Here is a 26,792-nt window from a genome sequence, read left to right as displayed (position 1 = left end):
TAGAAGAGTCGGATCCAAACAAAAGCCCACTAGGGTGCAGCTGGTGAGGACAGTGGAAAAGTGGAAAAGCAGGTGTCCCAACTATTCGACTAAACCACTGCTGAGCTCTGGCCTGTTGCTGCTCTATAGGTCTAGAGTTGTCAGATATGATTATTTAAAGAAACAAAACATTTAGATTTTTATGTGAAAGCTCTCAAGGGTTGGCAACTAATTTCAGGTTCTTTTTAGTACATGACACAGGCTGAACACATCTGGGAGCCATAAATGGACTAAGGTTTGCCCATTTACAGTCTCAAGGAGATGATCTCCATTCCTTTTCAACTCCAGTATTCTGTGAGTTTCACTGTGACTTAACAGCTACCATCCTCAAGTGGTTCTTAGCAAAACAAAAGTAATAGTTTGTCTTTGATTAAAAAAAAAAAATTCTGGATGACCCCGGGGCTTATGCTATTGCTAGAGGTAGTTTCTAATTTTTTTCAAATTAGAATTTTTGAAAATCCTGAAGCCCAAGCTCCCCCTAACACCAATTAAATCATTATCTCTGGAAGCAGTAATAGACATAATTTTAAGTTTCCTAGGTCATTCCAACATGCAGACAAGTTTAGACACCTGTGGCCTAGCCCCTAATAAACCAGTTACCTTAGAAAGTTTTGACCACTGAGGGTTGATGGGGGGTAGGAGGGAGGGGAGGGTGGGTGATGGGTATTGAAGAGGGCACCTTTTGGGATGAGCACTGGGTGTTGTATGGAAACCAATCTGACAATAAATTTCATATTAAAAAGAAAAAAAAATAATGATATTCTAAAAAAAAAAAAAGAAGTTTTGACCAGCTTATTTCCATCCCCTCCAAATTTGCCCAACCCTATCTCATTCAATCTGATCCTATTAGTGTGTTAATGGGATGTCACCTCTTCTAGATAGAATTCTTAAAGGGAACTGCGGTCAGAGGTGCAGGTTCCCATCCATCATCTCATGACTCCCAAACCCAACCCAAAAAGCCAAATGCTAGTGTTTCTAAAGTTCCCTCCAACAATGTAGCAATGAATGAATAAGTTCAAGTTCTACATGTTTTTCTTCATTTTTCTTTTATTAAAGATGAGTAAGTTTGGAAAAACCGATTCTGGTTGCATTTAGCTATATAACTGTATTGTGGCTATCTATGAGCTCTTGGTAAATGGAGATTATCTGAATTATTTTTATGTTTGCATTATTCCCAGCACCAAACACATACCAAATATTGCATGAATGAATGGAAAATGGATAATTACCGATTGAGGTCCCAGACACCTCTTTCAAAATAAGTCATCATATACCTAGAAGATTAAATGAATTTCCCTTAAAATCTGTCAATAATTCTGTGAGTTGTTTTTAAAGCATCAAGAGAAATGAAAACACCTGGCTTTCTTATCAATCTAGAATTTTCTTGTTTTTAACTTACACTGACAAATGCTGTCCCATTGTAGAGGAGGTAACAATTAGCTACTGCCTAAAGTGATTATCACGACGTTAGGATAACCAGTTGATGTGCAGCAATTCTTCCAGTTCTGGAACGTATGGTGGGTTATATATAGGCATATGAAACACATATACCTGCGTCCCTGCAGAAGAGACAATACATCTCTAGTATGCATTGCACTTTTTGTTCAACACTGATATAACAGTATTTAACAGAATTTTAAGAACTGTTGAGCAAAATTATTTAATGTGAAGCATTCGAAAACCATACAATCTTAGCAACCCCCAAAAGTGATGCAACATAAGCAGCCTTCAGTTTTTGAAAGCGAGATGGGAGTGTCTAGCTGTGGGTCATAATAAAAAGATGCCTTTCAACACTGCAAAGTTCATTGTTCAAGGCAGAAATAACAGAGATAAGGCATATACTTCAGGGCTCCAACAAAAGAGGAATTGTGGAATGAGAATTTCAAACACAACATAATGACAGCAATACCAGAAATCAAAGTATTTGTCTAGGATCCTTGCTTGCAGAGAAAGCATTATGAAGCTAATAAGGCGCAGAGCCTTCACCACGAGCAGTTTTAACAGGCCAAACTCTGGCAAGTCCTCTGCAGGAAGGGCTTCTTTGAAAGCATCAGGGCTACCTTAATACTGGAGAACCAGAGTGGTAGGCTGCCAGAGGGTCTACAAGTGGCTGCACTACTTAAAAAGGAGAGGCTCAGGAGTAGACACGTCCTCAGCTTGCCTGAAGTCATACATGCATGGCTATAAACATCCTGTGATTCAGAAGTTTTTTTCAACTTTGGTTTTTATAAAAATGGCAGGCCATGATTGCATACACTTTAAAAGTAAAAAACCCTTATGAGTAATAACTCAATTTTACAAATAAAAGGATCTCCTTAGTGCTCAGACTTCCAGAGAAACACAGGGTCAACGGATGTTGACCTCCTCTGTCCCTCTAATAATGGTACTGACAAACTGGAAATAATGAATTATAGCAAAAGAAAAACACTTATGTAATAATACAAGGGAAGTCTATTAGTATATAATAAAAGAGTTCTTGTTTTTTTAACTAATATTTTTTGTAACACCAACAAAATCCTCACAAGTTAGAGCATATGGCCCTACCGGCAGGACTCTCACACTAAGCATGACCTAAGAAGCTAATCTGGGAGAATCTGAAGTATCTATTGCTACTTCTACCTTAATTCTTTATCCCAAATGAAGTCATATCATATACCACAGCACAAAGGGAAATTAGATACTAGTTCTGAGTTAGCACAAAAAGAAGTTTAAAGACAGCAAAGAGAAACAGCATTTTGTTTCTGTAACGGAGTCTGAGAACTGCCCAAGAAATACAGCCAAGTTCATTAATGAGGTAGATCTGATAGGCATTTTATACTTTAAATAATTTTGATTATAACCATCAAATGAATTGCTTAGACGCTGTGGTTAAGAAAATTGTACAAAATTAAGCAAATTGTTTAAAAGAAACATCTAAAATGTAAAAGAATTAAAAGAAATATAGAAGGTAGAATAAATGTGGTAACAACTGGGTGCCATTTCTAACAAAGTGTTTCTTTCATATTTTATTCCTAAATGTGAGCAAAGCCATCACAAATGAATGTCAGAAGCAGTTATAAAGATTGGGCATGGTTACTTGTAATCAGCTGTATTATAAAGAATAGATTCCTTTGAAATACACAATCTTGCAGGAAGATTCTGTCAATGAGAACTTCATTGGAGCTGTCAAAGGTGTGTGTCTGTGGTACAGAAACCAGAGAAAACTGGATCCAGGAGACCATTCACTCAGACTTTGCACATATTACTACTGCTCTGGGCCTCAATTTTATCATTCATAAAACCCAAGGGGTTAACAAAAGACAGAACTCTAAAATCCCAGCTGTAAAAATCTCATCCTCTGAAATTTATGTATAATGATTGCTGTTGGAAACTCCATTCCCATCAACCTTAATGTCAGTGATAAAGTAGGAGGGGACCACCAGCTCTCTTGGTCATCCTGTCCTTTTAAACCAAAGGCCAAAATCCTGTTCCTGAAACTGTTACCATTTTCCTACATTTTCTCCTGCCTTTAGTTCCTTAGGCCAACAGTTCTTCCTTTGGAACTAGCCTCACAGCATCGTGTCTAGCCACCTTGTTTTATAGATGAAAAAAGAACCAGAGAGGGCAAGTGACTTGTCTAGAGAGTACCAGAGCTAGTCAGTGACAAAGCCAGGACTAAGAATCCAAACCGGCTATTTGTAAAGTCCAGTCTTCTTTTCCTTAAATCATACCACCCACTTGTCTTTCACTCCTGACAAAAAGCAAAACAAAAGCATGTTAATAGGGGTAGGGAGAGCATCTATTTAGATAATACCGATAAGTAGAAGTTATTTTATTTCAAAAATGAAAATATGGATGTGAAGGCATCATGCCCCTTGATTTCAGACTGTATCACAAAGCTATAGTAAACAAAACAATATGGTATTGGCATAAAAATGGACGCTCAATCAATACAACAGAATAGAGAGCCCAGAAATAAATCTTTGAATGTATGGTCAATTAATTTCCAACAAAGGAGGCAAGAATACACAGTGGGGAAATGAAAGTCTCTTCAATAAATGGTGTTGGAAAAACTGGACAGCCACATGGAAAAGAATGAAACTGGACCACTATTTTACACCATACACAACAATTGACTTAAAATGGATTAAAGATCTGGATATAAGACCAGAAACCATAAGACTCCTAGAAGAAAACATAGGCAGTGAGCTCCTTGACATCATTCTTGGTGATAATTTTTTGGATCTAACTCCAAAGGCAATGACTATAAAAACCAAAATAAACAAATGGGATTATATCAAACTAAAAAGATTTCTGCACAGCAAAGGAAACCATCAACAAAATAAAAAGGCAAGATACTAAACGGCAGAAGATATTTGCAAATCATAAATCTGATAAGGGGTTAATATCCAAATTATAAAAAGAACTTCTACAACTTAGTAACAAAACACAATCTGATTTAAAAATGGACAGAGGACCTGAAGAGACATTTGTCCAAAGAAGACATGAAGATGGCCAACAGGTACATGAAAGATGCTCAATAATCATCAGAGAAATGCAAATCAAAACCATGAGATATATCTTCTCACGTCTATCAGAATGGCTATTATCACAAAGATAAGAAATGACAAGTGTCAGTGAGGATGTAGAGAAAAGGGAACTATTGTGCACTTTTGGTGGGAATGTAAATTGGTACAGCCACAATGGCAAACAGTAGAGAGGTTCCTCAAAAAACTAAAAATGGAACTACCATGTTCCATTTCTTGTTATTTCTGGCAAGCTCATTTCTGGCTATTTATCTGAAGAAAATGAAAGCAGAGAGAGGGAGGGAGGCAAACCTAAGAGACTCTCAAATACTGAGAACAAACCAAGGGTTGATGGGGGGTGGGGGAGAGGGGAAAGTGGGTGATGGGCATTGAGGAGGGCACCTGTTGGGATGAGCACTGGGTGTTGTGTGGAAACCAATTTGACAATAAATTATATTTAATATGAAAAATTTTTAAAAATGGTGACAAGACAAAAAAAAAAAACAAAAACAAAAGCAGTAATTCAAAAGGACATGTGCACTCCTATGTTCACTGCAGCATTATGCACAATAGCCAAGATAAGGAAACAACCAAAGTGTCCATTGATGGATGAATGGATAAAGAAGATGTGTACATACACACACACACACACACACACACACACACACACACACACACACACACACACAGAGGGATACTATTCAGCCATAAGAAAGAATGAAATCTTGCCATTTGTGACATGGATGGACCTTGCGGGTGTTACATTAAATGAAATACGTCAGAGAAAGACAAACACCACATGGTTTCATTTATATGTGGAACCAAAAAAACAACAAAACTCATAAATGCAGAGAACAGACTGGAGGTTGCCAGAGTCAGGGGAGAAGGAGGACTGGCAAAATGGAAGAAGGGAGTCAAGAGGTACAAACTCCAGTCATAAAATAAATAAGTCATGTCATGGGATGTAACGTTCAGCATGGTGACTACAGTCAATAACACTCTGTTGCATGTCATATAACTTTATATGGTGATGGGGGAAACTAGATTCATTGTGGTGATCATGTTGCAGTGTATACAAATAGAGTCATTATGTTCCACACTTGAAACAAGTATATGTCAACTATACTTCAACAACACAAATGTGGATGTGATAATAAATGTTAATAACTAAAAAGATGAGCTTAACAGATGCATGGCAGACTCAATCAACCACATTTTAATAATCACAGCCTAAGGCCCTGGAAGTTAAAGAAAGCTGTCAGGCTGAGGAGAGGGAGGCAGAATCCTTTGGATGACATTAAAGGATAAACACAAGGTTGTTGGAAAGTGACTAAATTCCCTATACCAAGGAAAGTCAATTCAAGGAGTTAAGGTACAGAGACAAAGATGGTAAAATTTGGCTTAGAGTTAACTGCAACTTAAGTCAATGTAATGCTATATAACTGAGTATTATACCTGTTTTCATTATGTTCTAGTAATAAGAAGTCAGAGAAAAGTGATGGGTTGTGCCATCGTAAGGCTAATAAAGCATCACAACTCCTATCAGCACGGACTCTGATTTTGACATCTGTGACCTGTCTCACTAATGATAAAAGTACTAAAGCAGTTCAGATTCATTTTTCTGGTAACAAGAAGACTGGCTGGTAAGATTCAAAGGAATGAGTGGGATGTGAATTTAATGAAACTGTAATTATCTTCACAAGGAGACTACTGAAAAGTGCAGAAATGCAATAGAGATCTTAAAAAATCTTTAACAACCGAGGGCAAAAAGAGGTGTAGAGGCAAGGTAGACTGGTTCTATAAGGGAGACAGACTCTTAGGAGACAGCAATATGTAGAAGTAATTGGCTCTTGGAGAACAAATGGCTTATGTTTCTCGCTAATGAGATTTCATGCAAAATTATTAATTGGGAACAAATGACAGAAGCACAGGAACCAATATCAACAACAAATATAAGTTTTTCTGAGGGATATGGTAAAAATCTGTGCTTCTTACATTTCTACCATGGGTTTCTGGGAAGTCATACTCATGGTAACAAGGACAAGCCCAGATCCCATAAGATCAAAGTAATAAACAGGATATAATACACTAAACGAAAACTCAAAAACTATTTAGAATAAATTAAGAGTAAGAAATACATTTACATTGAAAAAATGATAAGCATAGGGTATCCTGAGTTTCTCAATTATAAAAAGAACACAAAAAGTAGTATCAATCTGAAAGGCTGTCATAATGATTAAATAATATACACAAATTCTTAAGAGTATATGATACACACGAAATGCTTAACAAATGTTATAACCAGGAGGAAGAATAACTTCATTAATAAGAGCTTTCAAACTGGACTCATCACCACCTCCTCCCTGCTTCAGCTAAATTTTGAGCACACGAATGTGATCACTATTAGCCAATTAGGTAGCTTTTGACAAGATCATTGACCAGATCTTACAAGAAAACCAAAAAACAGTATTTGGGAACCAAGATGAGGGAAAAAGAAAGTACCTCAGGAGGCATTGGCTAGCAAAAAACACATTCGGACATTATTTATAAGCAGCCATCACAAGGCGAGGGCTCACTTGCAGTGACACAAAGATAAGAAGTCAAAGAAGATCAAGGAAATTTAGAAGTCTTAAAAATTAAAGGAAATTGCTGTGACATGAACCCTAATGAAAAGTAAAAAATATTTCCACAGGGAACTATAAGACTCTTTTGCTAGATCCATTTTTATTTAATTTGAAAACAATTTAAGACTCATCATCTCTTCACCTACCAACTAACAGCATACTTATTTTCATCTCAATTTATTTCTAGGAGGATCTCGGCTTATTTTTCTCTGTTTTATGAGGCATTTAATTCCTTCAGGTTCCCAGTGTGGAAATTTATGTTTTAATATTTCCAACTTTTTCCCCATTAAAGGCAGAGATGATTCCCTCTACTCATCTAATCGTAAAAATAAAGTGACAGAAAAGAAAGCTATTTCAAGTCTGGGAGCATATTCTTGGGCAGGACATTCAAGGCTGCATACAGGGAAGGATGAAGTATGAAGAAGATCCCATAGGGGAAGATGCGAGTTGATGAAAAAGAAATCCTCATGCGATTTAAAGGCTACATGTAGAGGAGGAACAAAGCTCCTGAAGGGTAGTGGATTAAAATGTAATCGTATGGCTTTCTTCTCTCCTCATTAATGGAAATGTGGTCTGTGACTGAGCAAACTCTTTACAAATGTTCTGAAAGATGCCACGTGGCTTACTAACAGATATATCTATGTTTTTCAAAGTTTAGAATTTGCTTCTTTTCAGACATTCCAAGAGTCAAATTGGGAAAATTTCTATTTCTCAGAAAACATTAATAAATTAAGACCTTGGATTTTATTGCCTTTGCCCATTCTCCTGATACTGTTGTTCTTTCCTTCTTTAAAAACAACAAATACACCCCCCTTCCCAAACTACATTTGACCGTAGTGAAATAACTCTTTTTTTTGTTTGTTTTCCTGTAAAATAGGCCTAGAGACAGTGACTTAAAACCAGACAAATCCAGATCTCCAACCCTATCAGTTTCTCCATCTTACAAGCACACTTAAGGCTCAAAAAGAAAAATTAATGCCCAAACAGCCGGTGAGGCATATAGTCATAGAAACGTTTTCTATCCTGGTCATACCAGGTATCACATAAGATACTGTCAAAATCTTTGATTGACCATTCATTTAGAAGGGGTTCTAAACCCTTTTAAAATCATATAATAATCAACATCAGCAACACTACGTCAGGGATCTTGGACCACACTCATAACGGCTTCTTTGTCAAGTAAGCAAAGAAACTATGTTATTTTGGTTGCCTGGAAGTTCATATCTGTTTCAGCGAAATGCAAATATCTTGGATCCCTATGAAAGGGTGTGGATCTCCACATAAACGATATCTCTGTTACAGAGAAAGAAGGGGCTGCTACACTTGCTGGAATGTCTTCGGCTTTGTATCAGATGCTCCAAATTTGGTTTCAACCAGGCTTCCAGTTTGCTGAATGTCAAACTTCATGCTTTAGCAAGGTCTAGATGCCAGGAACACACTAGACCTCTCAGATAAAGGAGTAGAAGCATGCTTCAGTTGGACTAAGGTCGGTCCTCTTTGTTAGCACCAAACTCTCATTATTTAGTTCTTCACAGACTAAATTCCGGTTTCTCTTAGAGAAGAGGACCTGGATACTGAGAAGGAATTAAAGTAGATATTAAGGTAGAAATTCCAAGGCCAAATATCCCAAGGTCAGGCAAAGCAGCATCTGAGGCCGGTACAAGAAAGTGGTGGAAGTCAATGGGCAGCAACCCTGGGGTACTCGAGCTTTCTATGTCCTTGTCCGGCCTCATGGCCCTACCTGTACCCCAATCATGGGCACCACTTCCTCAATCCACAGCAAGTCCAATGGAGCTGAGGTTCTAGTTTGTCGGTGGTGAATCCGGCGTAGCCGCAGAAGGTACAGGATGATGGCCAGTAGCACCACCAGGATACAGGCGAAGAAGAGATAGTGGTTGTAGACAAAGGAGAGACGGAACCAGCTACCATGGGCCTGCCGGACACCTTCTTGCCGTAGATCCCTAGGCAAGAGTTTGAAGGTGACAAGTAATGTTAATTTCAAAGAAAAACATTCATGCGGATTTAAAAGGCCCGTGGTGTTATGCCATTTATTCTATCCATGCAAATATGCTGATACCAGTTCCACAGAGCAAGCAAAGCTGAAGAACGTCTCTAGCCCTAGGACTGCTATGTGATTCCTCCTGTACTTTCTTTTCCTCACAGGCCTACGTCCTCCAGAATGGGGACAAAATTAGAAGACAAAAAAGTGAACAGTGAGATAAGACTGATCATCTATAATACTGATTGTCTTAACAGTGGTCCCATGCCATTCTGTAAATACATACATACAGTTTGTAACTATGGTTCTAACAAGAATAGGGTGGTCCCTAAATCCAATCAAGAAATCAGAGTGTATTGAAATCCTTAAAAAAATTGGCTGTGCTTCCTGTGCTTTCTTTAGGAGATATCTAAAGAAAGTGGTTGCCTGATCAACTGTTTTATAATCTGGAAAAAAAAGAGGAGACATGTAAACCAAAGTGCAGGAGCCTGCCTGCTTAGAACAGAAGCTGCAGTTTGGAGGTCCAGATACTGGATCCGTTTTTGTTTGGTTTGACCTGCAGTGTTTTCTCTAAATGTGAATCTCCAAACTGAAACGCTGCTTATAAAATATGGATTTCTGGCTTGTCCTGACAAATGACAACTGACAGATGCTGGGACAGCACTTCCGCATGATAGGAGTCAGCCCTTCATCTAGAGCACGTACTCTCCAGCTCCCCACTTCTCTCACATCTATCAGCTACCTGGTTTCTGACAATATTGGGTTTAAAGAAACAGGCAGCAGGGGCGCCTGGGTGGCGCAGTCGGTTAAGCGTCCGACTTCAGCCAGGTCACGATCTCGCGGTCCGTGAGTTCGAGCCCCGCGTCAGGCTCTGGGCTGATGGCTCAGAGCCTGGAGCCTGTTTCCGATTCTGTGTCTCCCTCTCTCGCTGCCCCTCCCCCGTTCATGCTCTGTCTCTCTCTGTCCCAAAACTGAATAAACGTTGAAAAAAAAAAAAAAAAAAAGAAACAGGCAGCAAAGATTAAAAATTCATTTTAGTTTATCTGAAATAATACAGGGGAGAGAGTACCTAAACATTATCCCAAATATCTTATATACACAGAGCAAGACATCGGCTATCATAGCTTAGTGACAATACCCCCCTAAAAGCATCTTGTGTGCTTTGTTCTAAATTCTGGCCCACCAAAAGCCTTCCAAGTCAATGACATGATGTCTAGAGTGACTCTACCCATTAGGAAAGACTGCTCTATACAGCCAGCATTCCCTAGCTCTCTAGTCAGATGTTTTCTACAATAACCTAAGAATGAATTTTGGTTTATCAGTAAGAATCTTAGAACTGGTTAGTAAGAGCTCAATCCTAAAGAATGATTTATTATGCATAAACAAAACTGCATTCCTGAAATTGCGAAGCTAAAGAACAGACTCTGGATTAAATTCTCAACCTTCTTTCTGTTTCAACATAACTGGTTAGTAATAATAGTTCATGAGATAGTAATAAAGGGAGTTAATTTGGATGCATTTTTGAGGGAGAGCGGTCACTTAAGAAACCTATTCTGAGACACCAATATCCTCTAAGTTCAAGATGCCAGTTCAGTCCACTTTACCTGAGGGGTAAGAATCGTGTTTTATACAGAATGGCTCCCAGTGTCCACTGAACTTCTCGGTCATATACCAGTTGGGCTGTCTGCAGGTGTGGGTAGTCATAGGGAAAATGGAATCCTTCATGAAGAACTTGGTACATCCAAGCCGATTTAAAACACTGATATCTGTGTGGCAAAACAATAAATATTTTTTTTTAAGAAGAAGAAGAAGAAAAAAGAACACTTTCCACATACTCCCATTGGATGTCAAAAAGGATCTCTCTCCCCAGTTCACCTTCCTCGCCTCTAGGTGGAGCCAAATCTGAGCCTACTTTATCTTGATGTTTACCACAAAAGTGCAGGAACACCTTTATGCCATAATGATATTGCTGTGTTTTTCTCTTTCTTTTTATAAGAGTCCTTATTTTTAAGGAGCCTGTTGTAATTACATGATGTCTGGGATTTGTTTCAAAAGAACCCAATTGTGGTAAGAGGGTGGGAAAAGAGATGAAATAAGATTTGCCAGAAGTTGGTAGCTGTTAGCAGAGAAGCAGGGTGATAGGTACACAGAAATTCATTATACCATTCTATTTTTGTTTATGGTTAAAATGTATTAACTAAAATGTTTACAAAATGGGAGGACTGATGAACCAAACTGGCAAAATATTGGTATTTGTTGAAGCTGGGTGAGGATTTATGTTACTGTTCTTTCCACTTTTCTGCATGTTCAATATTTTAATTAAAAGCTTTAAAAAAACACCACTTTTGATTTCAAACAATTTGGAATGAGCCTTTTGGTAACCCTGGTTTTCCCTGGCTTCGCTAAAATAGGCTCACTATTTTGGCCCTTATCACTCAGAAAATCAAAATCTAAAAATCAAATTCTCAATTCTCCTTCAACAGAAAATTCCATCTGTATTCTTGCTTGTTCTCTCTCTCTCTCTCTCATTATAATCTGCCATCTGCGTTTTCAGGCCAATCTTAGGGAAAAAAGGAAGCTACTCACTTGAGTCGATGCTCATCTGCATGTGATGAAAAGAGACCATTCTTGAATCTCTGAGTTAGGACTGACCAAGCCATGCCACAGTAATCCTGGAACAACCAAAGAGAAACAGAGGAACATGAAATTAAAGCACAACTAATTTCCCTACAGTCTCAGCTGTTCCATGTCTAAAGTTACTTGTGGGCGACTAGCTGACAAAGGAAAACAGAAATGCCACATTCATTCCCTGGACACTGTGCAAAGCAAGTGCCAGAACACAGGTTCCTGAGGGTCTCCTTTTTATTCCCATCACCTCAAGTCAAGTACAAAGCCAGCCCAACACGGCTCCTGAGCCTCTTTGGCTTCAGAGAGGGGTAAGGTTAGGACCAGAAATAGCAACATCAAAGCCAAAGGGAGCCTCATTCTACTCTATGTAAGATGAGGAAGTAAAGCAGATGGAACAGAATGGTCAAATTCTACCACTGGCCTGTTCCCCTGCTATAGTTCTCCCCAAAGAACCATTCCTTTCCTCTGAATGTCTACTTTATGCCAGGTGCTTTTCTAGGTGCCAGGGAGATCTAGCAGTGAACAAAACAGACAAAACTTTCTGTCCTCACGAAGCTCACATTCTAGTGATAAAAAACAGACAATAACCATATACATGCATACATAAGACATGTACACACGTACACATTTACATATAGAGTGTGTTACATGACATAAATGCTCATGGAAAAATAAAGCAGGAAAGGGAAATAGGTGAAATTGGGGAGGGCTGCAGTTTTGGATATGGTTGCTAGGGAAGGTATCACTGGGAAAATAACAATTGAGTCAAAGTAAAAAAAAAAAAAAGTAAGGGAACAAAATTATCTCTTTCACCTGGGAAAAAGAACATATGAAGCCACTAGCAATTTCAGTAAGCAGTAACTTGAGCCCTTTGGTGTTCAAGGGAACAGAATTTGAAGAAGTTTTAAAACAAGAGAAAGACGAGGGGGCGCCTGGGTGGCGCAGTCGGTTAAGCATCCGACTTCAGCCAGGTCACGATCTCGCGGTCCGGGAGTTCGAGCCCTGCGTCAGGCTCTGGGCTGATGGCTCAGAGCCTGGAGCCTGTTTCCGATTCTGTGTCTCCCTCTCTCTCTGCCCCTCCCCCGTTCATGCTCTGTCTCTCTCTGTCCCCCAAAAAATAAATAAATAAACGTTGAAAAAAATAAATAAAATGAGAGAAAGACGTAGGCCATGAACAGTTAGGCAGCCCTAGATGCTAGAAAGGAAAAGGAATATAAGTGTATCCTTGGAGGCTGGGGAGGAAAGAACAAATACAAACCAGGTTTTCCTCAGTATTTCTTAGGGACTGCCTTTAGGGAACAGAATAATACACATAGTACAGACATTATTAAATTGGAAGTCTTCTATCCAGAGAACCCTAGAGAACTGTAACAAAGCAGAAAGAAAAGAATAAAATATAAGGTCAAATTCTTCCCATAAGTTTCTCTTCTACAAGATCAGAAAGACAGGCAAACCTTCAGAGATGAATCTAAATTAAAGGAGCTATAGAAAGCTAGAGAAACTTCTACCTGTTCAGGTAACTAATGATTTAAGCCTATAAGCTGCTAATGTCCTATATATGCTCTAAATGAAATTTTATTTCTTCTGAATTTTAGTTTTAAATAGTACTTCCCCTGACATTGCTTTTCCCAATATCTTTTTAATATTCCAAGTGACCCTATATACCACTCTGGCCTCCTGACAAACCAAGAAAATCAAAGTGGACTTGCCCACCTGTGTGACATCATTTCCAAAAGCACATTACAACTGAGAATACCAAGTGAGGGGAAAGATATCTGGGGATGACACTTTTGACCACAAACATTAAACAAGATTATTGGAAAGCTAGAGGAAAAACCATTAGCCACCACAAAGATTTTGAAGCTGGGTGATAATTTGGGTGATCAGGACATACATGGAAACCTAAGTTTAATGAACTAGAAGATAGTACAGCACAGTGTGCTCCTTAACTTCTGAGTCCACTTTCTCATCTGTAAAATGAAGGTTCACAGAGCTCCTCCTGTGAAGAAATCAGTGAACTCAGGCATACAAAGCCCTTTGCACAGCATCTGGCACAAAGTTAGGCATAGAGAAATGGCTGCTGCTGGTATGAATCATCTTTACTATAAATAATTTACCTGAGCAGCCTTGGCAAACGTTGGCCCATGGTAACGGCCACCGATGCGTAACACATCCTCTGTACAGTAAAAAAACTCAGAGAAACCATAGAACTCGCTGTTATTGAAGTCAATTGGTGACTGGTAAATTCCATTCAGCGAGGCCTGGCTGGTGTTGGGGCGAGCCAGCAGGGGGCTCAGCATTGCCCCACAAGAAGACCAGTCTCCTCTTCCTCGGATATGCAGCACCTGGCTGTTCCTCTCCACCACATCTGTGAGTCCCACGGGCAGGCAGGGATCCAGAAATGGATTGTCGGGACTCAGACCTGTCTTCTGGCCCAGCAACCTGCCACAATGACGATAACAAACAAAACACATCACTAATGTATTCAACCTCTTTAAAAAATGCCTATAAGAAACTTGGTCAAAGAATGTGCTTCACAGATATCTTGTTTTATATGGCATCCCTAGAAACAAGCATGGAGTATCAACCATGCAGTCACAACACATGAACGTTTAACATAAGCAAATTCAATTTAGCAGAAACAAAGGAAAGAAGGAAAGAAGGATGGGTGGGTGGATGGATGGATGGATGGATGGATGGATGGAAGGGATGGATGGATGGATGGATGGATGGAAGGAAGGAAGGAAGGAAGGAAGGAAGGAAGGAAGGAAGGAGGAAGATAAGGAGAGAAATACGGCAGTGATCAAATTTTGTTGAACCTTTTAATCAACATGTATATTTCCCAATGTATAGTGAAACTAGATATATTAATCTGCTGGTCTCCATCTAGTCTTCATTCCACTGCTTCTTAGAAGTGCCAAGATCTCACCACACTGAGTGTGGTTCTAACATTTAGCAAAACACCTGGGAGAAGGTAAAGAGAGAAGGTTGGAGGAGTTTCCTGAGGAGAAGGATGTGTCAGTGGTCAGTGACAACGGCTGGCCATAGGAAGGACCTGCCTTGGCCCTACGTGGGGAGGGACAGGTTGGGGCAAGTTCTAATCCCCATCCTGGACATTACATGGTTCTGGCTGTTTCAAGTCTGCACTTGCCCAGCAACAATATTCCCGTTCCTGAAGAGATTAAATCTGACCGAGGACAGAAATTAGTGGAGACCAAATAACTTTGCCAACTGCAGTTAATTATTCATCAGTTCCTAAACAGACAGACGTTGAAGGGTGGACTTCCTGGGATGAAGAAGCTTCCATGATGTAAAGACTGAAGGAGGGATTGGGAACGTGGCAACACAACAAAATGTTCTGGAACAATTGGAACCTATTTTAAGGATGTGACACCAACTATTAAAAAAACTCAGAAAATCATATTAAGAAGAAAGAACCATTACATTTTGACCTCCCAGGAAGCATGGGTTTCTCTAGTAGAGTAGCAGCTACACAAGATGAATGATCAGTCTTCTCAATTAGGAACTTGGCAAGAAATACCAATGCACATATTGATGCATGGTGGCAGCCATGATACAGCCTGGCAAGTTCTGAGGCAGGAAACAGCAGACAAAGAGAAAAGGGCAGCAGAATGACAAAGGAAGGAAATGGAAAAGGAAACACAGCAGCTAGCAAAGATGGAACAAAACAAAACTGGTGTAAAACTTTCATAATTGCTCTTTGGACTGCCAGCAGGAGCGATCTGAGCTCCACAGCCCAAGCAACATCTGTACAGACTGAAGAGTATTTTCAGAATGCAAACACACTGCTTGGTTTTAAGGCATTCGTCCATCACCCGGTATAACAGGAGTCTCCTAAAACACCTTGACCTCTTGGTAGTTGAGACTTACAAAAACACAAAAGAATCAGGAGACAGTATTTTCTTTATTATGGTCCCAAATAAGACAACTGCTGTGGAGCAATTATTACAAATGGCCGTATTCATAATTGTAATTAATACAATAGCGGTATTTCTTCAAGTTAGTATTTCTAGCAAAACAAATGGGGTAATTTTATGGTGAAAAAAACCTCTGCTGTCTTATACTTCCTTCAACGTACGTAGTGATACAATAATTTTAAATACTAAAGAAAAAAAAACCCCACAACTATTTGTACATTATGGTCTAAATACTTCATGTGGTAGCCAAACGAAGAATCAGTGATCTGTCCACGCTGCAGGAAAAACTGGCTATTGTGGACTTAATGAGAGAACAATGTGAAGATTATTTCTAACTTCACATGCTTTTTATCTTTTATGAGCACTATGGAACCTCACTCCCACGTAAGATGCAACTCCACTGTAAGTGAACAAATATGTCTTCTACCGAGAGGGAACTGCTAAGAACTACATTATACTGCACATTGTAAATTAATAACTTAGCCTCACTTATCCTGTGATACCATTTCTGAAAAAGGACACAGCAAGAGATCACCATAGTAAGCTGCTGTACTTTTCTGAGTCCTAAGAGCAAAGACCAGAATGCACCCTAACCTAGACCAAGTGGGAATACCAATGGAGGGTCTCTATTAGTAGTGACACTACCCCATTGACGAGAGTGGTCAGGAAGGAGGAGGAAGCAAGGACATAACTATCTTAGTAGAATATGAGTATTTCTTGCTAATATCTGCACCCTGACAACATTCTATTTCAGAGGCACAGATCCCCATGTCCAAAGTACCTATTTTTGGTAAGGGTTTCATTCAGCACAAGATCTTCATAGCGCTGCCGGGCAAAGTTGCCTCCAAAACCCAGGAAGGTTGTGACATAAACCCTGTACACATGTTCAGTGTGTTGCACATCACAGCCCAGGTTGAATTCAGCCAGCAGGATCTTTGCTTCTTCTTCCTATAATACAATGTAAAGAGAAAAAAGGGAATTTTCATTTTGGTTGATTTACAGAGAGCTATGACGTTACCAATATACCAGTCTTTGTGTGCTGTAACTACCCTTTAAAATATCTTATAGCATTCTTTCATTCTCATAACATTATTTTCAACAAAGACACAAAATGACAAGCCTGAACAAAAAAGTACAGAGACTAAATACCAAATTAGAGACAACAACAGGATCGGTAGTTCTATACAAGGCAGAATCATTACAGATAATGTCATTTTCTTGCATGTACTTTTCAGATTTTCCAGTTTGCCAAAATGAGAATGTACTACTTTTATCATCAGGAAAGAAAAAATCTTTTGATAAAAATAAATTTCAGGAATTTGGAAGATCATCCTGAGATCTATTCTATGGGTTTTTACAATTCTATTCAAGAAGCTTTAATGTATCCTATGACAGGGACTGGGACTGGGAAAGTTCCTTTTTACAGTACCTCTAATGAAAAGATGGTCTTTTTTTTTTTTTTTTTTTTTTAACTTCAGTCCATGGGTTGAGTTAATCATACTCCTCAGTTCACGGCTCATTACCATGGCAAAGCCCCATTTCTGTTTTGTCTATTTACTTCCTTTTATCCTCATACTCACCCCCATTCCTACCCCCACATTCTAATGTGCTTAATGTAACATATATTTGTACATACTGTTGTAAAATTAAATTATTGTTTTGAATGTATTTATTTTTAATTAATGAAAATGCTATCATGCCCAGCAATTTCACTAAGTATATATATAAGAGGACTGAAAAGTATGACTAATCAGAAATGTATATGTGAATGTTCACAGCAGCATTATCCATAATAGTCAAAAACTGGAAACAAAAATCCAAAAGTCCGTCATCTGATGAATGCATAAACAAAATATGGCATGGTCATATGGTTATTCAACCATGAAGAGAAATGAAGTTCTGATCCATGCTACAACAGAGATGAACCCTGAAAATATTTTGCTAAGTGAAAGGAGCCAGACACAAAACATCACATATTGTATGATTCCATTTATGTGAAGTACTCAGAAGAGGCAAATCCACAGGAGACATAAAGCAGATTAGTGGTTGCTGGAGCTAGAGGGAGGAGAATGGCAAGTGACTGCTAATGAATGTGGGGTTTCTTTTCAGGGTAATGAAAATGTTCTAGAATTCGATAGTGGTGGTTGCATTACTTTTTGAATGTGCACAACTTTGTGAATTGTACCAAAAAAACCACTTTAGGCACTTAGGATTACTTATATTTTTTAAAGCACTATTGTACTTTGTCTCATTGTTCCTTTCGTTATTTACCAAGCCCTAAAATCCATCTGTAAGACCGTTATATTACCAGGCTACATCTAACTTGTTGCTTGCACGTATACTTTCTATACTAGTGTTGCTTTCTAAATCTGCACAAACAAAAAAGTCCTTTATTTAAGACTTTAAGGATAAGTGCCACTTGCCAGAACAATGCCTTCATTTTGCCTGTTGACTACATACTAACAAATAAAGACTAAAATGTCTTACAACCTCGTTCCCCAAATTTCCAACCCTTGCACAGACCCCTTCTGATTGTTAAACCCACATTTCCAACAATCTTGCTGGATATTTAGGCATATATGCTCCTCAGAGATCTCAAATTCATCATACTTAAAACTGAATTCATTGGTTACAAGGACTTGGGCTAGAGACCAGAAAATTGTTCTCACCCAAACCTCCAGACCATACTCATTTGCTTAGCATCAACCCACCCTTTACCCTGGGGTCTCTCTCAGTGACTGAATTCCTTACCCTACCAGGTACCTAGGTGGGAACCTCAGCATCACTCGGTATCCCTCTCTGCCCTACCCACACCATTACATTACACTGTTTTGTTTTGTTTTTTCCAAAATACCCCGAAGATCTGTGCCCTCCATTCCATTTCCACTTACATTGCCTAGTTCAGCCCTTATTACCTCTTACCCAAGGTTCCCTGACCTACATTTCTTTCTCATACAGACAACAAAATTATTTTCCTAAAAAAACAGATTGGATCTATTATCAGTCACATAATGGAGCTGAAAAGGACCTTCAGAATTTAATTATTTCATAGATGATGAAACTGAGGCCTATATGACTGCCCTACTCAAAAACCTTTGCTGATTCTCCTCCATCTATAGAAATAAAAGTGAAATTCCCTAGCATAGCACCCAAGACTCCTTACAATTTAACTTCATCTTATCTTCCTAGACTTACTATACTGGGAAATTCTATACTACAACAGGCTATTCAACGTTTCTTGGACATTCTGAGCTCTTTGCTGCTTTCTTTGTGCCCTTGTGCATACTATTTCCTCCATAAAGGTGGCCTTCCTCAACCTTCAAATGCAAAAGCCTACTTATCATCCAGGGCCCAGGTAAATACCTTACTTTTCAGGAAGCCGGCAGGACTCCCATTCATGTAGTAGACGAGTAGAGTGGGGACATTACTGATATCTGGTAGAGGCCAGGGATGCTGCTAAACATCATATTATGCACAGGACAGCTCTCGACAACAAAGATTTATCCAGCTCAAACTGTCAATAGTGCCAATGATGAGAAACCCTGGTTTAGATCAAATTTTAGTACTTCCATAGTCTGCCTGTTATCACAGGCTGTCTTCACTGATAGATTATAATAAGTTTTTGGGGGCAGTACAATATGTCTCATTCCTTGCACACAACAGGTGTTTAAAAACTGTCTGCAGCTCTTTTTCCTCTCTATGATAAAACTCTTCCCTCAAGATACATATACTCTTTACATTCTAGTCAGGTAAGGAATTTAGAAGCACAAGAATGGAATCACAAGTAAGGGAAAGGAAATAACATTTAATGAACAAGTATGTACCAAATACTGTACTCTGGGCTTTATATGAATTATCATGTTTAATCTTCCAGCAGTCCCAGGAGACAGGGAGTATAACTGCTAAAATACATTAAACATTTAGCACATGTTGGAAAGTTTGTCAAGTGCTTTACACACATGGTGTCATTTCATCTTCCCAACTTCATGAAGTGGATACTATTATTATTCTCTTTTCATATAGGAGGAGATTAAAGCTCAGAGAGGTAACCTAACCAAGATAATGTAAGCTAGCAAGTATCTGAACAAATATTTGGACCCATGCAAATTGGTCTAAGTCAAAAAACAGTGACCTTCTTTCCCAAATACTGGCATTTATAGCAACCCAATATCCCTAAAAGGTAAAAATACCTGTTTCGGAGAAAGGACAGAGGCTGAGGTAGGAACTTCATAAGCAATTTGGAGAGAGGCTCCTCCCATATCTAGTATCCCTACTGTCCTTCTGCGCCCTGTTGCCAATTCCTGGGGACCCTCAGCATCTGATTCTGAAATAAATAAGGGAAAAGAAAAGGCCTAGTAATTAAAAAACAAATCAAAAATGAAAAAAAAATCACATAGAAATCCCTTAAAAAATGAAGAGCAAACTGAAATGAATTAATCTCACTGTATCAACTATGTATTACAGAGAAGTCTTTCAAGTAACATTTTTACTATATCCCTTATAGGATGTATCTTACTGACAACAGAAGCAAATAAATATCTTAAACTGCATTGTAGTAGTCTTATTGATAATAATTTTTTTAGCCATTAAACGTGTTATGAAATAAAGCAAATAAATGTTTATATTAATATGTTTAGGAACAAATACTCAGCATAAAAGAAAAAACCATACAGGTATAAACTCAACAATATTAAGCAACAACCTTATAATCTTTTTTTAATTAATTAATTAATTTTTAATTTATATTCAAGTTAGTTAGCATATAGTGCAATAATGATTTTAGGAGATTATAGATTCACCCCCTACGTAAAACACCCAGTGCTCATCCCAACAAGTGTCTTCCCTAATGCCCCTTGCCCATTTAGCCCATCCCCTCACCCCCAGCCCCTCCAGCAACCCTCAGTTTGTTCTCTGTATTTGAGAGTCTGTTTTGTCCCCCTCCCTGTTTTTATATTATTTTTGCTTCCCTTCCCTTATGTTCATCTGTTTTATATCTTAAATTCCACATGAGTGAAGTCATATATTTGTCTTTCTCTGACTAGTTTCGCTTAGCATAATGCCCTCTAGTTCTATCCATGTTGTTGCAAATGGCAAGATTTCATTTTTTTGATTGCTGAGTAATACTCCATTGTGTGTGTGTGTGTGTGTGTGTGTGTGTGTGTGTGTGTGTGTATTTATTTATTTATTTATTTATTTATTTATTTATTTATATATCACATCTTTATTCATCTGTTGATGGACATTTGGGCTCTTTCCATACTTTGGCTACTGTCGATAGCACTGCTATAAACATTGGGGTGCATGTGCCCCTCCGAAACAGCACACTTGTATCCCCTGGATATATAACTAGTAGTGTGATTGCTGGGTCATAGGGTAGTCCTATTTTTAACTTTTTGAGAAGCTTCCATATTGTTTTCCAGAGTGGCTGCACCAGTTTGCATTCCCACCAGCAGTGCGAAAGAGTTCCCCTTTCTCCGCAGTCTTGCCTGAGTTGTTAATGTTAGCCATTCTGACTGGTGTGAGGTGGCATCTCATTGTGGTTTTGATTTGTGTTTCCCTGATGATGAGTGATGTTGAGCATTTTTTCATGTGTCAGTTGGCCATCTGGATGTTTTCTTTGGAGAAGTGTCTATTCATGTCTTTTGCCCATTTCTTCACTGGATTATTTGTTTTTTGGGTGTTGAGTTTGCTAAGTTCTTTATAGATTTTGGATACTAACCCTTTATCTGATATGTCATTTGCAAATATCTTTTCCCATTCTGTCGGTTGCCTTTTAGTTTTGCTGATTGTTTCCTTTGCTGTGCAGAAGCTTTTTAGTTTGATGAGGTCCCAATAGTTCATTTTTGCTTTTGTGTTGCTTGCCACTGGACACATGTTGAGTAAGAAGTTGCTGGGGCCGAGGCCAAAGAGGTTTTTGCCTGCTTTCTCCTCTAGGATTTTGATGGCTTCCTGTCTTAATGTTTAGGTCTTTCATCCATTTTGAGTTTATTTTTTGTGTATGGTGTAAGAAAGTGGTCCAGGATCATTCTTCTGCATGTTACTGTCCAGTTTTCCCAGCACCATTTGCTCAAGAGACTGTATTCCATTGGATATTCTTTGCTGCTTTGTCAAAGATTAATTGGCCATATGTTTGTGGATCCATTTCTGGGTTCTCTATTCTGTTCCATTCATCTGAGGGTCTGTTTTTGTGCCAGAACCATACTGTCTTGATGATTACAGCTTTATAATACGTCTTGAAGTCCGGGAGTGTGACACCTCCAGCTTTGGTTTTCTTTTTCAGGATTGCTTTGGCTATTCGGGGTCTTTTCTGGTTCCATACAAATTTTAGGATGGTTTGTTCTAGCTCTGTGAAGAATGCTGGTGTTATTTTGATAGGGGTAGCATTGAATATTTAGATTGCTTTGGGTAGTATGGACATTTTAACAATATTTGTTCTTCCAATCCAGGAGCATGGAATATTTTTCGATTTTTTTGTGTGCCTTCTTCAATTTCTTTCAAGTTTTCTACAGTTTTCAGTGTATGGATTTTTCACCTCTTTGTATAACCTTATAATCTTAAATATGAATTGGAACTATCATGATTTCTTTTTCTCTTTCTAAAAATACATATTTTCTAGCTCTGTACTGAAAGGGCCTAGAAGTAAGGATAATCTAGGAGCAATAAGCACTCCTGGCATCCATGGTCTCTAAATATCATTTTCCAATAAAAGAAACCAGGGCTCCTTAAAAAATGTCCGATGCTAGGTCTAAGGTAGAAAAAATACAAGACAAGCATGGAATATACCTTAGTGTGCCAAAAAGCAAGGGAAATATAAAAGACTATTGGGATGTTAAAAGGTACAGAAGCCAACCTATAGGTGCTCCAACTGGCCAATGATGGTGTAAATTGAGCACTGAAAAGAATGATGATGCAATGGACTACGATGCATCAAACACATTAAAATCTACAAACTCATAATGATACTGAAAAAAAACTTCACTAGTTACCTTTGGAAGTTGCTAGGACATCAACTCATTAATCAAAAACTTGATAAATGAAAGAATGAAAGATCTATCCTGTCTTTCCATTTAGAACTGTATTCCAGGATAATCAAATAGTTAATGAAGAAAATTTTGTTATATAAAAACCCCAACTGTTAAATGCAGAAGAAATGAAGGAATTAGAAAAATAACTATTTTGCAACCTCTAATGAAAAAACGAATCTAAACAACAATCACATTTGGCTACTATAACCATTAAGTGAAAAGTGGCTGGAGAATTTTCATAATAGATTAGATCAGGCTGACAATACCTGAACCCTGAAACCTGATCAGTCTTAACGTGACTGAAGTGGGACAAGCAGACCTTATAAAACTTCTGATGTGATGTAGTAGGAAACACTTAGTGCCAATCTTTATTTATTATTTATTCTTGCCAAAGGAATTGAATCGGTGTCTAATCAAGCTTCTGTATCTAATCTCCAATTTATACGACATAAGGAGGGATGAGAAGCATGTTTAAGACCCCACAAAAATTCAGTCAATCAAATTAAGAATGTGGTAATTTCATTCTATCAAGTGAGCCAGTTTTGTTTCTGTGTTTTTAATGAATGATTTGAGGAAAAGAGGTGGGAGGGGGAAAGCTGTTATAAAGAAACTTATCAATCAAATGTAATTATGATCCTTGTTCAGATTCTGATTTTAACAAGACAATTACAAATAAATATTCTTGATACAATAAAGGAAGTCTCTACCTGGGTATTAGATAGATGTTACACAATACCAGAAATTGTTAACTTTTTTAAATTTAAGAATGGCATTGTGGATATTTCAGTTGTTTTGAAGCTCCTCATTGGTGAGAGATAAACGCTGAAGTACAAGAAGATAAAATGATATGTCTGGGGTTTGCTTTTTAAAATCCAAAAGGAAAAAAACCTGTGTTGTATGGAGGGAGGGTGGAGCCAAAAAACTGACCAACCACTAATTAGTGTTGAGTCTGAGTAATGGGCTCATGGAAATTCATTTTATTATTATTTACTTCTGTAAATGTTTCTAACTTTCCATATTAAAAATTTAAAAAGAAATAAAAGAAGGGAAAGTAGGACTGGAAAATGAAGCATCTTTACTTTTAAAAAAAAAGAAAAAAAAATCACTCAAATGTGGCACTTATATTACACTGATAGGTTACAACATAAACCTTCGTTCAGTCCTTAGAACTGTCTTAAGATGACATTACTCACCATCCTCATGGTCGAATCTTCCCAAAACAAAGTTGATTCCAATCCATGCATAAACTCCTAGGTAAGAAACATAAAAGCCCGTGCTTAATTCTCTATTGCTATGCCATGTATACACCTCTCCCAGGGCTGTTCTTTTCCTCCTTTTCTTAGGCAAAAAGTGATGATAGTATTTTATTCCATACTCTTAGTGTATGAATTCAAAATCTCTTATCTTGTGATGCTTTTCCCTTTTAAAATGATTTGCATTTTCTAAATTAATGTGTAAATTTGCATTTTCTAAATTAATGTGCAAAAACAAATGTAAAAAATGTGCATTTTGGATTCTGGCTCTGGGCAAGAGGAGGTAAGCACACTCCATCCTGTCATCCCACCGAACACAGTGTAAACTGCATGGAATATATGGAGCGGATTTGTGAGAACTCTGGAAGGAAATAATAAGAGGCACACTGAGCCAGAGATCAGAAGTTAAAGTACCACCAAACCTGTAGTGAGTGTCCCATATTTTCCCCTCAGATATTGCCTCGCCTGGACTCAAAAGCAGCTTGAAACACAAAAGGACATCCAGGTGTGGAGGGAAAGAACTTCAAGACCTTGCTTTCTGGTCCAAGGAGCATTAAAAGAGACCCCAAAGGCTCCGAAAGAATGGAGGAAAATCCCTTGGGTTTTTTTCCCTTCATTTTGTTCTCTGCTACCCCAGGCAATCCTGCAACAGCAGAGGTAGAAGTTGGGCAGGTGCCTAAAACTGTGAAGGATATGAATCTTCTCTGACTAGAGAAGCTACAGCCTTAAGAACTGAAGAAAATCCCTACTGCTGATTTTTCTCCATGTCCTCCACCATTTAGCCCTGGATGCAGATGCAATCATGGGAAATGTATGGCAGAGTAGGCAAATTAAAGCCCTGGCTTTCTAACTGGAGGACCATGAAAGTGAGCCCCAGGGAACCAGAAAGTGTTGGGGAGATCAAAGAGAGTAAGGAATAAAGTGATGTATGAACTCCTGGGCTCACAGCCAAGCAACACATGCATGGATCTCATAAACAATATACCAAAGGTTCTGAGAACTGTTCTGGCTAGACACTCCATTTGTATGGACTATGCCCAGATTTTAGACTGACCAGTGGGTGACACACAAATGGTACAAACCCAAATAGCAGTGACAAGGCTTTGAAAAATGAATCACTACAATCATAGAAGGCAGGTCAGAACTTGAGGCATGAACCTAACCAGGTCAACTCCCTGCTAACACAAACAAAAGTCAGTATTTTCCTTACGATTGAAACAAGACCCAGTTTCATAGTATAACTTTCAAAATGTCCAGGATACAATATAAAATTACTTAGCATGAAAAGAACTAGGAAAATCTCAACTCCTAAGGGAAAAGATGCCAACCCCAAGATGACACAGATGTCAGAATTACCAGAGATACTAAAGCAGCTATATAACTAAGAAATAAGAGCAGTCTTACAATGAACAAAAGATAGAAAGTCTCAGCAAAGGAAGAGAACATAAAAAAGAATCAAATGAAAATTTTAGAACTGGAGAATGCAATACTGAAATTGAAAAGGTAAATCTTTTCCTTTATGCGAACTGCAACTAGAATGTACAGAAGAGGGGCGCCTGGGTGGCTCAGTTGATAATCAGCGTCTGACTTCAGCTCAGGTCATGATCTCAAGGTTGGTGAGTTCAAGCCCCGCATCAGGCTCTGTGCTGACAGCTCAGAGCCTGGAGCCTGCTTCGGATTCTGTGTCTCCCTCTCTCTCTGCTCCTACCCCACTCACACTCTGTCTCTCTTATTCAAAAATAAATAAACATTTAAAAAAATTCAGAATGCACAGAAGATTTTCTCTTTTTCAAGAAATGGAAACATAATTTGTCATGTAGGCCACATTTGGGCCACATGAGAACATATATTCAATTCTACCTCAAAACTACAAACCCAGCAGTGCAAGCTTTTAGGGAAGTATCAGTACTTCATAATAAATACAATAAAGCAGGGGGCGGGGGGGGCGGGGGGTGCCTGCGTGATGCAGTTTGTTAAGCTTTTGACTCTTGGATTCAGTTCAGGTCATGGTCTGATGGTGGTGACATGGATCCCTGAGTTGGGCTCTGCACTGAGCATGGAGCCTGCTTGGGATTCTCTCTCCCCCTCTCTCTCTGCTCCTCCCCTGCTTGCTCCCTCTCCTTCAAAGTAAATAAATCAACATTTAAAAAATAAATGCAATAAAAGGAGAGCCCATAACAAAAGAAAAGTAAATAATGATCATCCCCTATTAACGTTTCCCCTTACTTTAATAATTTGCTTTACATTAGAATTTGGCAAACTCAGTACAACTCCCAGAAGTACTTATGTTTTGAAAACTACAATCTGGGGCGCCTGGGTGGCGCAGTCGGTTAAGCGTCCGACTTCAGCCAGGTCACGATCTCGCAGTCCGTGAGTTCGAGCCCCGCGTCGGGCTCTGGGCTGATGGCTCAGAGCCTGGAGCCTGTTTCCGATTCTGTGTCTCCCTCTCTCTCTGCCCCTCCCCCGTTCATGCTCTGTCTCTCTCTGTCCCAAAAATAAATAAACGTTGAAAAAAAAAAATTAAAAAAAAAAAAAACAAAAAAACAAAAAAAAACTACAATTAGCTAACCAAATACTCACTTGGAATCATCACTAAATACTAATATGTTCTTATAAACACAGTACTTAGCATAAAGTTAAAAATAAATATAAATATATGACTTCCAGAAGCAGCAATCTATAACAGACACCAATGCAGAATATGCAAATAATAATTTTAAAGAAAACATATGACAGAATCAAGAAAATTACCCGAAGAAAAATAAAAATCAAATATATAAA

General features: G+C 38.5%; 1 protein-coding gene and 1 pseudogene across 1 annotated transcript in view; one reads left to right on the top strand and one right to left on the bottom strand.

The window, feature by feature from the left end:
- Positions 1-1,066: 1,066 nt before the first annotated feature.
- Positions 1,067-26,792, bottom strand: part of ENTPD7 (ectonucleoside triphosphate diphosphohydrolase 7) — a 51,362-nt gene continuing 25,636 nt past the window's right edge. Inside the window, exons 7-13 of the mRNA XM_045438532.1 lie at positions 23,952-24,008; positions 19,924-20,057; positions 16,515-16,681; positions 13,913-14,237; positions 11,754-11,839; positions 10,772-10,933; positions 1,067-9,129 (exon numbers count right to left, since the gene is read on the bottom strand). Coding sequence (XP_045294488.1) covers positions 8,898-9,129; positions 10,772-10,933; positions 11,754-11,839; positions 13,913-14,237; positions 16,515-16,681; positions 19,924-20,057; positions 23,952-24,008 — 1,163 coding nt within the window. The 3' untranslated portion in view covers positions 1,067-8,897. The remainder of the gene's footprint in view (positions 9,130-10,771; positions 10,934-11,753; positions 11,840-13,912; positions 14,238-16,514; positions 16,682-19,923; positions 20,058-23,951; positions 24,009-26,792) is intronic.
- On the top strand, positions 14,524-15,509 carry LOC123576940 (annotated as a pseudogene).

This window comes from Leopardus geoffroyi, chromosome D2, assembly GCF_018350155.1.
Source record: "Leopardus geoffroyi isolate Oge1 chromosome D2, O.geoffroyi_Oge1_pat1.0, whole genome shotgun sequence".
In the NCBI taxonomy this organism is placed as follows: Eukaryota; Metazoa; Chordata; class Mammalia; order Carnivora; family Felidae; genus Leopardus; species Leopardus geoffroyi.
Note: the sequence above shows the minus strand (reverse complement) of the source record. Positions and strands in the feature narration are given on the sequence as shown.